The sequence below is a fragment of the Protopterus annectens genome, chromosome 4.part1 (assembly GCF_019279795.1).
Source record: "Protopterus annectens isolate FY-2018-M chromosome 4.part1, PAN1.0, whole genome shotgun sequence".
NCBI classification, from domain to species: domain Eukaryota; kingdom Metazoa; phylum Chordata; order Ceratodontiformes; family Protopteridae; genus Protopterus; species Protopterus annectens.
This window is the reverse complement of record NC_056734.1, coordinates 627,438,792-627,453,775: the sequence shown is the minus strand read 5'-3', so window position 1 is coordinate 627,453,775 and position 14,984 is coordinate 627,438,792. Positions and strand designations below refer to the sequence as shown.

At 36.1% G+C, this 14,984-nt stretch overlaps 1 protein-coding gene across 1 annotated transcript in view; it reads left to right on the top strand.

The window, feature by feature from the left end:
• PIK3CA (phosphatidylinositol-4,5-bisphosphate 3-kinase catalytic subunit alpha) overlaps positions 1–11,641 on the top strand; it is a 1,902,358-nt gene extending 1,890,717 nt beyond the window's left edge. Inside the window, exon 31 of the mRNA XM_044070443.1 lies at positions 10,480–11,641. Within this exon, the coding sequence (XP_043926378.1) occupies positions 10,480–10,750 (271 nt within the window). The 3' untranslated portion in view covers positions 10,751–11,641. The remainder of the gene's footprint in view (positions 1–10,479) is intronic.
• The last annotated feature ends 3,343 nt before the right edge of the window (positions 11,642–14,984 follow it).

The window sequence follows — 14,984 nt, the reverse complement described above, 5'->3', positions numbered from 1 at the left end:
CTCTCTCTCACCCCCCCTCCTCCCTGGGAAAGGCTGGTGCAGATTTACTAGCTATACCCCTTCTGCCCAGACTATAAGGTAACCTTGCTGCCACCAGTCAACCACTGTCACTGTTACAAGGGTACTTAATTATACTGAGTAAAATCAATAATAACATAAATGGCAGAGTGTAACCAAATCAGCCAGGCTTTTGGAGCATCCAAGGCATCACTAAAATGAGCACAAGTTCTATCAAGATTTTAAAAGTGTTCTCTAAAAGACCAACCACAATAAAAGGTATAAAATATTTAATAATAAGTGATAAAATATAAAACATGAGAATACTATGTACCTAAATACAATAAACATCAGAGTTTCAATTACAGGAGAAAAAAAATAACACAGTTGGACAGATTCAAACAGATGCAGAAAAACAGTACTTAACTGATTTCACTGTATTTCCTGACTGTCTAAAGAATAACTGTTCCCTAGCTGACTTATTCCAGCAAGGCAAGATTAGATGCTTACTTACACAAGCAAAGTGATGAGCTTCTAACAGACTGAATTGAACAACAACAACTGACTGACTGTGATAACTGTCATAGATCTTTTATATTGGGTTCCAAAGAAAATGAAACAAGCTGCTGTGCGAGTTCCATCCTCTCAGTGCTGGTTATAGAATGGCATCATATTTGATCAGCTGACTTTGGTACAATATACACACAGCTTTGCTAAGATCTGTTGCAGTATTTGCAAATTATAAAACCATTTCAAAAACTTCTACTCTTCCCTTCCAGAATTCTTTGTTTAAACATACACACTTAATCAGTTCTAATAACACTGTTGATGCATTTTTAACACAAGCATCTGTACAACTCTGTGTGATAGTCAAATGAGACAAAACTGTTTACAAAACTCCAGCTAACTATGCTAGTATATGTTACACATGCACTGCCCTATTCTCACTGGCATGGATGGCAGTACCTCACATCTTCACAAGTGGAATAAATGTACTCCTCTTCTGCCTGGTGTATGAGTAGTCATTCTCCAGAAGCATTCTGCTGACTCCCATTTTTAGTACTTCGTCCTTCTGTCACAGTTTTGTCAGATTCAAGTCCTTTTGCTGGTAGGATTGCATCTTTACTATTAAATGCCCAGGTTGCTTTCTCTTAGCCAGGTTTGGAGCATACACAATATATGCCCTTTCAGCTAACAATTCCTGCTGTAGGAATACCAGTCCAGGTGCTTATTTATGCTGAAATCAGTGCAGTCTGTTCCTTTTATCTTCTTTGGTACAACTGAAAATCTCAGGTTTTCCCTACATGCTCTGACCTCTAATTTTATTATTTTGTAATTTATAAGTGTAGCCTCCCACCTAGTTTGATTTTATATTCTCTGCTTTTGGTTTTATATTGTTCAGTAAAACCAAACCAGGTGGGGGGCTATGCCCCCCACACCCCCCTAACTATATGTACTAACTCCAGGGTCGCACTACAGTGGGGAAAATGACATATTCCTTTTACTTGCCTTACAGTGCTCTATACACTGCCAGTACTAATTGTCAGGGAAATGAGTTTTAGGGGAAGTGAACTTTAGGGGAAATGAAGTGTCAGTCATTTGGTCTCAGCCAAATGAATGTCAGTCATATTAGCTTTAGGGGAAGTGAATGTAACCTGTATATATATATATATATATATATATATATATATATATATATATATTTATTTATATATATGGACCATGCTGCCATGTGTGGCAGTATGCAGCTTTTCCAACTATAGCTTCAGGCATTGGCTATCTAAAGAAAATCCATTCAGATCACAGTATTGTTTGACTTCATTTAAGCAGGTGAAACACTTTGTTGATGACTTGAGTTCATTTAAGGACGCTTATCTGTAGGTACTGGCAAGGGAGGGTGGGTGCACCTACACATCCGTAGGGGTACAGCTTTCACTCGGATGAACTTTGCAGTTGGCATAGTTTTCAAGGGAAGGAGGTCAGTGATTGAGTTGCCACAGAGGTGGGGTGATATGCAAGCAAACCAATTACATGTCTATTCCTGAGATGTGGGGAAGTGCACCATGAGGGTGGGAAATTGGGTCCCAGCTCCTTGACAGCATTATGGTACTGCCCCAGAGAGCCTCAATCTACTCAGCAGCCCTGAATGAACTGGTGTTAGTCCAGGGAAGGCTGTCAGATTCAGTAGACCCATCGGACAAGGAGATAACCGTGGGGATCAACTGACAGTCAGTGGTAGGAAGGCAAAAAAATAAACTGAAATTGCAGCAACATGTACAAGAGTCATATAGCTACCCCCCAACTCCACTAACATAAGCGCACACACAGAAGATTGCAGGAACTGAATACAAATGGAACCATAAACAGCTAATGTGTCAAGACTGAAAGAAGTTCTGTTCTAGCTTAATGTTCCAATTAATTTTTTGCAGATCACTTAAACATAGACTAATAAAAAAATAATGCCATTTGCATACTTCCACATATGCTTAACAACCTTTATGAAAAAATATTTTATCTCTTAACTTAATGTGCTTTGTCCATTGCAGAATCTAAGACTGTATTTTGTAGAGTGCCAGTTTCTTTTGTAATTTAACATGTACCCTTACCCTGTCTGCTGGTCAATTTCAGCTTGTTTTTCATAGCTTAAAAGTTCCTGTCCTAAGTTGATATTTCTTTCTGCTGCTGAATGTCAAGTGTGCTTACTGTGGCTTTGTGTGAATATGTTGCTGTTTTACACAATGTGTTTACATTTGGGATTCCAAACTTGCTAGTTGTGCAACAGTTATCAGTATGCATATACACTACGTTTGTTTTTTCTCCATATCACGTTTAACGTAGTATAAAACATAGTTGCAGATGTACATTGTAAACATTTTAGTTTAATTTGTAATCTTGCTCTGCTGCTCTAGTTTGTTGAAATGCATTTATTATTTCAGAATAACAGAACAGAAATTAATGAACAAGTAGTAAGGTAGTTGAAGTCATGTATATAAAGTCCAAAAGCAGCCATTGTACTAACAGCATTCTTAAAAAATGCAAAAAAGGGCACTAAAAAATAACAAAGGTGAGTATGTATGTGTGCATGTAATTGCTTTAAGAAAAGTATCAGTTTGTGCAGACATCACAGATTGTCTGTTAAATTGAAATCTATACCCCATCTGCTGCTGATGATTCCAGGGTTGTATTCCCTAGATGACTTGTAGAAAATTTGGACTTAAAAATGAAGTAATTGTTGAATTTTGAGTAGTTGGTGCCTGTCCTTTATTGGGAGAATTTTTTTTTTTGCTGTAAAGGAATACATTCTAGTTGAAGCTGGAAGGCAGTTCTTTGTGTACATGCTGCTTATTCTCAATGGCAGGGAAGGAATGGTTGGAGCATATGCCTGCTGGTTATACTCGCACAATTGTGGCATAACAGGCACAAGGGGATTATTACATGTTTCATCTGTACATAAGGATGGTTTGTTCCCTTTCCAAAGTCAGTCTGCTTTCTCAGTTAACCCAGTTTAATTCTTTTGTATGGTTACTTTATCAAATCTCACTACACTGCTTTATCAGTGAACATCTATCGCTGCAGTTCTCATGAGCTACGAATTCTAATTTTAGAAGAGTTTGCCACATAGCCTTGTATGACAATATATGGAGCTTGTAAGTGTATTTACTTACAGTTGCATGCTGGACAGAATACGTGCTGAGTTTAGTTTTCTCTTTTTTCATTTAAGTAAAAGAAAGATACATGCTATCTTTATAAAAATGAAACTAAATCATGATTTTTAATTTTGTGAAATCTGGAACAAGCTTTATGACAAAAATATTGTTGATCCCCCATCTTTTGCTGGCACCAAAATGGAACGATTTGAACAAGAATAACAATAACACAACATTAATTTTAGATTAGGTTATGCCTGTGGGTGTTCCCGTCAGTTAGGGGAATTGTCCCTATCTGGAGGGTTGAACTTCATTTGTTAAAAATGTACATAGTTTTGTGTGTTTGTTCTAAGCTTGTAGAGGATGAGGGTGCTCTGAAATTACATTTAGTTTTTGTTTTGTTTGTTTTTTTAAGGGTTTTCATTAAAACAAAAGGTCATGAGAAATGGGACATAGGTCAAAAATAGACAAAACAAAACAACTGTATAAAAGATGGTCCTGCCAAACAATTTTCATGTAAGACAAAAGTTGGAAATAAACATTCAAAAAGTGTCGTATATAATAAGTGGGAACAGTAGCGTTTTATCATAATGCCTTTTCTATCCATAGTATCTTGGAATGTCAATGACCTTACAGATATAAACAAAAAGAGAGGAGTAAAAATACTGATTGCTAGAGGGGCTTAAGTAGTGAAAAAGAGGGAAAAAGGCAGTAGTGGTAGATTTGTGGTATATAAGGGGCTATTGGCAGGGAAGGAAGGTTAAGCTGGACATATAGTTATATTCTACCAAAACTGCTGTAATAGAGCCTAAGAAAGCTTTGGGAGAAATGGTCTTTCAACAAGGAATATTGCTTTTAGGTAGGGATTGGAACATGATTTGCAACAATGAGGATTTATCAGGGGGACCTAAAAGGGAAAATGTAACAAAAGAGGGTAGATTTCTGAAGAAATGTATAAAAATGTGGCATAGAAGACATGAATGGAATAATAAGGACTCTGACAGAATTTACATTTTACTCCCCAAGGTACAATAACTGGGCTAAACTAGATAGAAATTATATTTCACAGGAACATGTGTATTTAATTGAAAGTTTCAGCACACATCCAATAACCATTTCAGATCACACACAAATAAAAAACAAGATAAAGATTTGGGGTAACAAAGTAAAAATAAGATACTGGTTTTTCCCACCTACTGGTTGAAAAAAATTGTGTTTAAGGAATGGGTAGTGGAAATTTATTTGAAAATTATTAGGGAAAATAGAAATTTCTTCAGAATGAATAGCTTGTGAGTGGGATAAAATGAAAAAGGAGTTTAAAAACAGGGTAGAAATAAAAGAGAAAGTGATATGCTTAAGAAGTAATAAGAATTATTTAGAGTGGTTGACAAAGGTTAAAGTGTTGCAGAATAAAAAGGTGAACAACTGCAGAACGCTAAACAGAAAATAAGGGAATATTTGGGTAATATGCATGGTTTTAGAAAGATTGCTATTAAGCAGCTGTTTTTTTTTTGATAACTTAAGAGCACAAAAACATTTATCATAGCAAATTAGCAACAGAAAATTGAAAGGGTTGTTGCAACATTTTGGAAGTCTGTGACAAGAAAATTTAACCAGAGATCTTGTATAGGTATTCCAGATAGTTTGTAAATTTTATGAAAATGTGTTTAAAGCAAAGGAATATGGAACAATATATGGAAGACTTAATTATGCCAAGATTAGAGGAAGATGAGGCTCAAAAAGTAATAGCTAAGATCGGAGGAGATGAGATAAAAAACTGTGATGTATAATCAATCAGTAGGAAAGTCACCAGGAAAAGATGGTATTCCTGGGGACATTTGGAGGTTAGGAGGAAAGAAACTGATAAAGGTCTGGAAGGTTTTGTTTACTAGTATTTTAAAAGGAAGTGAAGCACCAGCATCTTGGAAGAAAGCTGTTGGGTCTGTATTGCTGAAAGAGGATGAAGACCCATTTCAATTTTAAACCATGATTACAAAGTGTTTGTTTATAGTAGCTAAATGAATGGCAGAGTGTTGACTAAGTTGGTCGATATTGATCACTGTGGTTTTGTGAATGGGATGCAAGCATATGACAACATTAACAAAACAATGATAATCCAGAGGGGAGATGTAAGAAAAAATCAGTATTGTTTGTGGGTCTTGATGCATAGAAAGCATTTGACAGAGTAAGCTGGGATTTTATGAGTAGGACAATGGAAGCATTTGGATTCCCTAACACAATATTAAGGTTAATTAGGAGTATAAGTGAGGGATTAGAGGCAAAAATTAAAGTGGGAGTGTTGCGCTGTAATAAACTATATTTGAAAAGAAGAACCAGATAGGAGTGTCCTCTCCCCCTATGTTTCATAGGTTGGTACTAGGCTATCAGCCCTATGGCCTATACAAGCCTAGCCATAACAATTCCCTGGCTATTTCTTCCCACACTATTTACCTCCCTGGACCCCTGTCTAGCAGGGCGACTGTTGTTTGTTTTTTTTATTTAGAGACATTGACAAAGAAAATAAGGGACTCAGAAGTTCAAAAATACAATTGGTATGGTAATCAGGAAAAGTTGGCTTTATACTCAGAAATTCAAGGGTATAATTGGCATGGTAATCAAGAAATGTTGGCTTTATTTACAGATAATTTTTTTGTACCTGATAAAACTAGAAAAGAACATCTCAGTTTTATCAAACACTATAGGATAGTTCTGGGTTTTTAGGGATATAAAACTAATGAGACTTAACACAAGGCTATAGCTGTAATCTGCGTACGTACACATGAATTGGTTCAGCAGTATCCATATTTATGGGGACATGATAAAACAAAGTATTTAGGAGTATGGGTTAAAAAGTTATGGCAGCTAAGGTTATTTGTAAACAGACCAAACAAAAGAGAATACAAAAGCTTTGAAATTGGAAGCTGTTGGCTGTGGTTATGGATAGAAAGATACAAGCTTCAAAATATTTTAGTCTCTTTTGTTTTATACACATCAGGTATATTTTTCTCAACAAGAGAAGTTCTGGATAGTAATTAATAAAGAGTTGAAGGATTTTGTCTGGGAGGGGAAGAGTTTGAGTCAAGTGGGATAAGTTGATCCCTCCAAAAGAGAAGAAGTTTAGAATTACCTGATTTGAAGTAGTATTTTTGAGCTACACAGTTAAGGCTCATGTACGTAACACAAGCAGAAAGTTACAGTTCGAAGTGGAAAGGGATAATGATGAATGGGGGAATTTAAGAAATAAGGAGAAGATTGGGAAGAGTGATTAGATAAGCAGTTTGTAAAGAAAGAATGGAAGTACATGTGTATGGCTCCCAAATATGTAAGAAAGTCTGTAAGATTTAGGATTTTTACCTGGAAGTGTTTGCATGGGCGCTTTTATACCCCCAAACAAACTATAGAGATTTATTCCTGAGGTAGCTGGCAAATGTTGGAGGTGTAATGGGGAAGAAAGAAGTACATGCTAGCATATGGTTTTAGAATGTAATGAGTTTGAAGACTTTAAAAATTATGTACAGGCTACTCTCAAGAATACTGAGTGAGCAAATGATTGTAACTAAGAAAATTATTATTATTAAGCTGCGAAACATGATCTGAATTGCCTAGATATAGTGAGACTTGTAGTTTAATTCTGGTCGCTGCCAAAAAAGCAATTGCTAGAAAATGGAAATCAAAAGTCTAAACCAGTCATACCTGAAGTAGTGAATATTGCAACCAACATAAAAGAACAGGAAGTGGAATCTTTAGAAAAGGATAGGAGTAAATTACATAGACAAATGTGGTAATTGTGGTAACAATACTTGCAGAAAATTGTTTGAGGAGGGATGAGGTTTAAGCGCAGGTAGGAACTGAACATCTTTTGTAATGTTGAATTCATTGTTTTATATAGAAGATATGTGATGTATAAGGTTTGTAAATGTGAACTTGTTAATGTGGTTGATTATTTTTATATAAATGTAAGTTTGCCTGTGTCACAACTTATAATTCAGTAAAGGTGCTTAAAAAAAAGGAAAGAAAAGTTAGCTTTATTTGCAGATGATATTATTTTGTATTTGATAAATCTAGAAAAGGACATAGTATTGTGAAATGTTTTGAGACAGTTTCAAGTCTTTTCAAGATATGACTTTAATGAAAATGAAACCAGGGCTATAGCCTTAAATTATCTGCCCACTCATGACTTAGTTAAGCAATACCCACATTTATGTGGACATGATAAGATAAGTATTTAGGAGTATGGATTAAAAAGGTTTCTGTTTTGGCAACTAAAGATATATGGAAAAAGGATAAACAAAAAATTAAAAAAAAAAACTTAGAAACTGGAATTTCTAATTTATGGATATGAATATTAAGATACAAGCAGTGAAAATGTAATAGTCCCTTTAATTTTATATACAGGCCATGCTTATTTTTATCAACAGAGGAAAAGTGTTGGACAATAATAAAAGAGTTGAAGGAATTTATCTGGGAGGAAAAGAGGGCAAGAGTTAAGTAGGATAAGTTAATCTTTCCAATAAAACAAGGTGGCTTAGGATAACCTGATTTGAAATATTGTTTTAGAGCTTCACAATTAAGGTCATATGCATAACACAAGCAGAAGGTTTTAATTTAAACTGGGAAGGAACAATGATGAAGCAGGGGGGGGTACGAAATAAGGACAGCGTGCATTTTTTTGGATGCAGGTCATTAAGGAGAATAACGACCATACAGAATTATATTATTCATAAAGTTGCAGAAAGTATTCTAAGAACTAACCCAACACATGAATGGAGAAAGGAGATTTTGCCAATAGGGATGACTGCAAGTAGGGGTACAGAACATAGGCAAGATGAGGACAGAATGTACTGGATAAAACTGGCAAAGGAGCCAAGGTATTGGGAGCAAATAACTATAGAGAAAAAGGTAATGTGGGTGACGCCAAGAAGTTTGGACTGCAGGTTAGAGACTGCCTTCCCTGTCGAGGACTGATATCAAAGAGAAAGATACAAGGGAGTCCTAATGAAAGACCCACTGTGGGTGATTTTTTTAGGCTAATCTGTTAAAATGGGATAATTAATATGGAATATAAAAATTTGCATGATTACTATAAGAATCAGTCAGAGGGTTTAAAAGATTGGGAAGAGAGACTGCAAGACAAATTACAAGGGAACACTGGAGGACATATGTATGGCTCCCAAGTATGCAACAGAATCCAGAAGATTTAGGATTTTTTCCTGGAAGTATTTGCATAAGTATTTTTATACCCCAAACAGGCTTTAAAGAATTTTTCCTCCTCTATGTAGCAAAAATTGGAGGTGTGATGGGTAAGAAAGAGGTAACTGGGAACATCTGTTTTGGGAGTGTAATGACCTGGTAGATATAAAAAAATCCCTACAGAGTACTCAAAATTATTGGGGAAATAAATGGCTATAACTAAAGAAATTAGTCTTTTGAGCTGGGACACAGGATCTTAATTGTCTAAACATAGTAAAGACGCAAGTTTAATTCTGTTGGCTTCCAAAAAAGCAATAACTAGAAAATAGAAATCAAAATCTAAACAAACTGTATTAGAAGTATTAAATATTGTAAAAGAGATAAACTGTAAGAGGGACCTTTAGAAAAGGGAAAAGAGAAAACTGCATAAAAAATAAATGGAATTTGTGGGAACATTACCTGAAGATTGACGTTCAGAAGGAGACGGCACGAGGTTTAAAGAAAGGCAGGAATTGAGTGATTTATGTAATATTGGACTAAAAGACAGTTGTTATAAGGAAAGAGAGGGTGTAATGTATAATCTGTGTAAATGAAAAAATGTTAATATGGTTTGTTATCTATTAATGTATGCTGCCTATGTCTAAAGTAATATTTTAATAAAGGTGTTTAAAAAAACTTTAATTATAATACAGGGTTCCCTCCACATAAAGCTACAATATTATACATTTTTCCATTTTTTACCAGCAGTTTATTATTTAAGAATGATAACCTGGGGAGGGAGTTGCAAGTATTCCAAATGGTGGAGAGTTGATTGAGTTATGACAAACATTTGTCAGTGCTGAATTTTACCTTGCACTGGTGTTGAATTGCAGCTGTAATAGTGATTAAAATGTGGAGTAAACAAAATGATTCAATGTTCTTTATTTGGCTTTACCAAACAGCACGGTTAGTACTACACACAGGCAGAAATGTGAAAATTGGATAAAGACATGAAAAACGTGATGGGAATCATCCATAAAGACATTGTTTAACATAACACGTTAAATGCACTGAAGACCCATTTTCCTAATTTTCAGCCTGCTAGCTGTGTTGTACTTTCATAGTCCTTTAGTTGAATGCACATCTTTTAAACAGTTCGTAACCACTATTGCTGTACTTCAGGTGTGGCGCAAGACAGCATTTGGCAATGACAAATAACTTGCTTTCATTGAACTTAATGTTTTTTTTTTTCATTCTTCCATTTTTGACAGTTTCTCTTAATTTCCACCCACCTCATTAACATATCTGCAAAGTTACTTGTTTGCTTGCTGATCTCCTGCAGTCTCATTTGAGATTAAAAAGAATCTTTTTCCCCCTGATATTAAACCATGAAGTACCCCAATAGGGATCCTCATTTTTTAAGAATAGTCTGTTATATATCATTTGTCGTATGTTCTCTTATCTGGGTAAGGTTTAACCAAGGTTGCCTTTCTTGGATCTGTTCAGTACGGTTAATTTGTTTATTACCACTAACTATTCAGATTATTTGCATTTATAAGAGTCTGTATAGTTTTAGTTTTCAGAAAATTGTTGTGTAATTTTTAATGGGCAGGAACTTTTAAAATATTTTGCATGTAACTTTGTGTTTTTTTTTTCTTGTCTTTAGGTTTCAAGAGATATGTTATAAAGCATATTTAGCAATCCGGCAGCATGCCAATCTCTTCATTAACTTATTTTCCATGATGCTTTGCTCAGGAATGCCAGAGCTGCAGTCCTTTGACGATATTGCTTATATTCGAAAGACCCTTGCATTAGATAAGTCTGAGCAAGACGCAGTTGATTATTTCAGAAAACAGATGAATGATGCCCACCATGGTGGTTGGACAACAAAAATGGATTGGATATTCCATACTATACGGCAGCATACCCTGAACTGAAGTAATCAGCCAAGATTTAATCATACTTGTGGAGTACCGACTGTTTGGATGATGAATTGCACTATTAAACCAAGCAGTACATTGATGCTGGAAAATCAGCACTTTTATTGACCCTACAACAGGAATGTCACACTACAAGACAGTTAGACTTCATCCATTAAACCGAGGCACAGAGTTTCCTAAGAAAATGTTTTCTAAAACTCTGCTAACCTTTAGAGTGTTACACGGGATTGTATGCTGTGTCATGCCTTTATCCCAAAAGATGTACTTAGAGGAGTGCAAACTTATTGTAAATATTTTTTAAGACAGCAGATTGTAATTTAGAAATCTCCTTGACATTTTTGGGAGGGGGGTTCAGAGTGCAATATATATATGCAGTTGATAATCTATTAGCAGTTCATAATTTGTACTTTGTTTACAACTTGCACCACAAAACCAGGGAAGACTCATAAATGAGGTCTGAGCAGGTCAGAAAGGAGCACAGGTCAGAAGAGATTAATCAAGGTTGTTTTGTCCTAAAGTAAAACATCAGAAAAGAACTGCAGGTACTGTAGGATATCTTGAAAATTAATTGACATACATGATCTTTGCATGTGTATTTTTGTAGGACTGTGGTTAAGAGAGCTTATGGATATGGTGCCTGTGTTATTATTTGTAATTATTTATATCAGACTTCAAACTTCTGAATGATTTTAAAAGAAGTAGTCAATCAGATGGTTTCCTTTTGTTGGCCAGTGATAAAATCATGCAATTCCATTTCAGCATTTAAATTTTAAATTTAGATAAATGTCTTCTGAAGGATATAGTATTGCTGCAATACAGAGCTGTCCGCAAAAGAATGCCTTTCTCATGTTCACCCTGGCAGATTTCAGTAAAGCCAACTGCTCAGAATTTGATCTGCATCTTTAGTATTGCTTGCAAACTTTTACAGTATCCTGACCTCAGTCAGTATGTTCTTATGAGGATATGTTTTTTATTATGCTATGTTTTTGGAACCTAAGATGTCAGCTCTCTGACCACATCAAACATTCCCTGGTTACTCATGATGCTCTGTCACACCACTGTCTAGGTAAGGGTAGATAACCACATGATTTTTCATTTGTTTTATTTTTGTTCATCCCATGATGCACCTTGTAAAGGAATTGTGATCATTCTAGTCTTTGCAGAATTTTTGCTTCACTAACCTTGCTTTTTAAAAACAAGTATGCTAACATTTTAACTGCACTGGAAAAGATTTACAAAGAATGTTCATGCACACTCAGTGCACGTTTTCTGCATCCGTGTGATGGAAGGGCCTCTAATCCTTGATCCTTAGCATATCCTCAAATGTGTTTAAAGAAAACATTACAAGAAAGTAAATACAATTGCTTCATTTTCAAAATCATGAAAAACACAAAGTGTAGTTGTTCCTACATTATGAATGAGTAGCAGCTTCAGTGTTATAACTAGAGCATTTGACACCACAGCATTTCCACATATCTAGCCAGTGGCACTAACCAAGAGAAGTATATTAATTCTGAGAGCTCAGTCTCAACAGCAGATGGAGTAGATCTAGTGCATCATTATTTCTTCAACAACATTGATTTCAACCTCCTCCATACCAGTTTGTTCTTCAGTAAGCTACCAAGGTTCTTCATTGGTCTTAGTGCACCTGTATAATTTCATAGATTGATACTATGCTAATGACCACTGGGGCCCTTATAAGTCTAGCCGCAGTATCATACAAGGGGGTATGTTTGTAGGCAGGTAGCTAAGGATTTGAAGGTGGGGTTGTTGGGATAATACTTTTCTTATTGATGGCCTCTATCCATAAGGGACATGGGGGCCAGACTGATGGTAAATTTATGATTGCCCATCCAGTTGTCAAGGTTGTTTGAATAGGGTCAGGGATGAACTCTGTTGACAACTATACAATCCTCATAAATAAACCTCCAGACCAGTATATGCTGTTTTCAGCTGTACAATCCTCATAAACTAATTCAGAGGCATCATCACCAGTAATTATTGACTTAATGTATGGTGCCATCAACTTTCAGACTGTGCTGGTAGCATTCATTGGGAAGATTAGCTAGCAGTTTGCCTACTTTCCGGTTACCTTCAAGCAGTTGTTTCAGTTATACATCCTCAGATGGATTCAGAGGCATCAGCAGTAGTAGTTGTTTACTTACAGTATGGTACCATCAACTTTCAGACTGTTCTGGTAATGGTCATAGGAATGATTAGATAGCATTTGTCCTGGATTTCTATTTGCTTCAAGCAGTTATTTTGGTAAAGGCACTTCCTTTATATTGTTCCATTAATTATGGTGATGTGCTGAAGATTCCCTGCCTTTTATTCTCCAAAACTGTATGTCTACTCCGAGTGGTTTCCATTTCCATGCATTTGTATAGCTGTATATGGTGAAGCTGGCTGTAAATGTTACCTCATGATTTTATAGGAAGAATGTCGGTGATGACTCTATGAACCAAGTATCTCTTAACAGCTTGCAGTTGTAACTGTCACCATAGGAGCATTTGCGTGCTAAAGAGCCATAGTTTGCTCATATTGATATTGTGTAATTATCGATAGAATCCAAAGAGAAAGAATGCATGCATTTTTTTTTTCCTTTTTCAAGACAGTCGTGGTCAGCTAGTGATTAATGTAGAGAATCCATCCAATCCAGTTGTTGTTCATCTGTTCCCTTTCCCTCTGTTTTTCTTCGTGTTGGACAGCAGAGTTCTATTCTTTCTCACTGTCCAGGAGAGCAAGTTGGTTTTGTTAGGCAAAACAGTTTGTAGAATATTAGTAAAGATTGCTGAAATCTTATTTATGTTTATCTTGCTTTTTCCATTCTCTATGATACATTCCTTGCTGCCTGTGTCTGAACCACTGAGAAGTATTATTGTCTCTTTGGCTGTGAAAATCTGTTGCAGGGAATAAATGCAAACCCTTTGTTTGCAATATGACCTCTTAACCATAGGGTATTTTGCATTACTTGCTATCCAGTTTTACTAGAGTCTGAGCAAAAGCTGAGGTGTTTTGACAACAAAGAAAATATGGTAGCCTTAAGGATTCTGTGGTTTGCTCTCTTCTTCAAAGCTGAATAAGGACTTGGAGTCACGCTTCTCAAGCTCAAAGGACCATGGCTTTGGGCTGTTACCAGAGCCTGCATAGTCTTCCGTGAAAAGTTCTCTCTGTTAAGATCTTCATCTGCACCAAAGACTTGCTAACTTCAGGGCTGTGCATGAAGTATCACAAGCAGTCTTTGAGTGGTATAAACTAATCATTAGCTCATCTGTTGACAGAAAACTACCAAACCTACTGTTGTTTGTAGATTATGGGTGTTCACATGGTTGTCAGCCATAATGCTTTCACTGTCAGTTACTGTCAGCCAGCCACATGCCATAGCGTCAGGATCAAAACCTGGCCATTTATACCTCTGTTGCTGGTAGAGGTTGTCAGAGTTCTAATGTTATCAAGTACCTCTGTTGTATGCACACCTACTACGCCAGCTACACCATTAACTTAGGCCTTGTTGTGGCCTGTGAAATCATAAGGGTTTGTAGAAAGCAAATTATAGTCGAGTTGCTGATGACTGTAATGGGTTGTGTGCCAGTGAACCAAAACACTTCTTGTAGAAGAATGATCCATCAGACTCTGCTTCTTTAACCTGCTGCTGCAAAAACAGCATTTTTCAAGAGGCATTTAAGGCCTAAAAACAGCACATTCTGTCCCATTTTTTGGTGGCCTTAGGAGTTGTACATCAGGGTGCTTGAGAGACAGCAGATATTTTAGTACTTGAGTTTTTTTATATTTATTTTTAATAGTAAGTTAAGCACAGGTTTTCATGTTTTGACTCTATCAAACTCTGGCATCTACAGTAAAGCTGCATGTGAAACGGCTCTCATTAATATTATTATAAATAACATACTGAGTAGAGAAAAAAACACTGCTACATCCAAAATTCATTTGCACTTGTGTTGCAGTCTTGACTTAGAGCATGCATTCTGCACATTACTGGTACACATAAGTGACCTGTTCCAACCAAAGGAACATTAATAGAGTCCCTTGGCATTTTTTTTTCAAACATTTTAGAGACTTCACCCTCTTCCTCCAGCATCAGGGACTCAGGCAGTGCTTGAACTGGGACCATTTAAACTGTGAGAGCAAGTCTTTTGGACTCTGGACCCTGTTGTCTGTCTGTTTATAGACAGGCCTTGCACTGCAGTAAGTCACTTATACTAAGAGAAAGTAT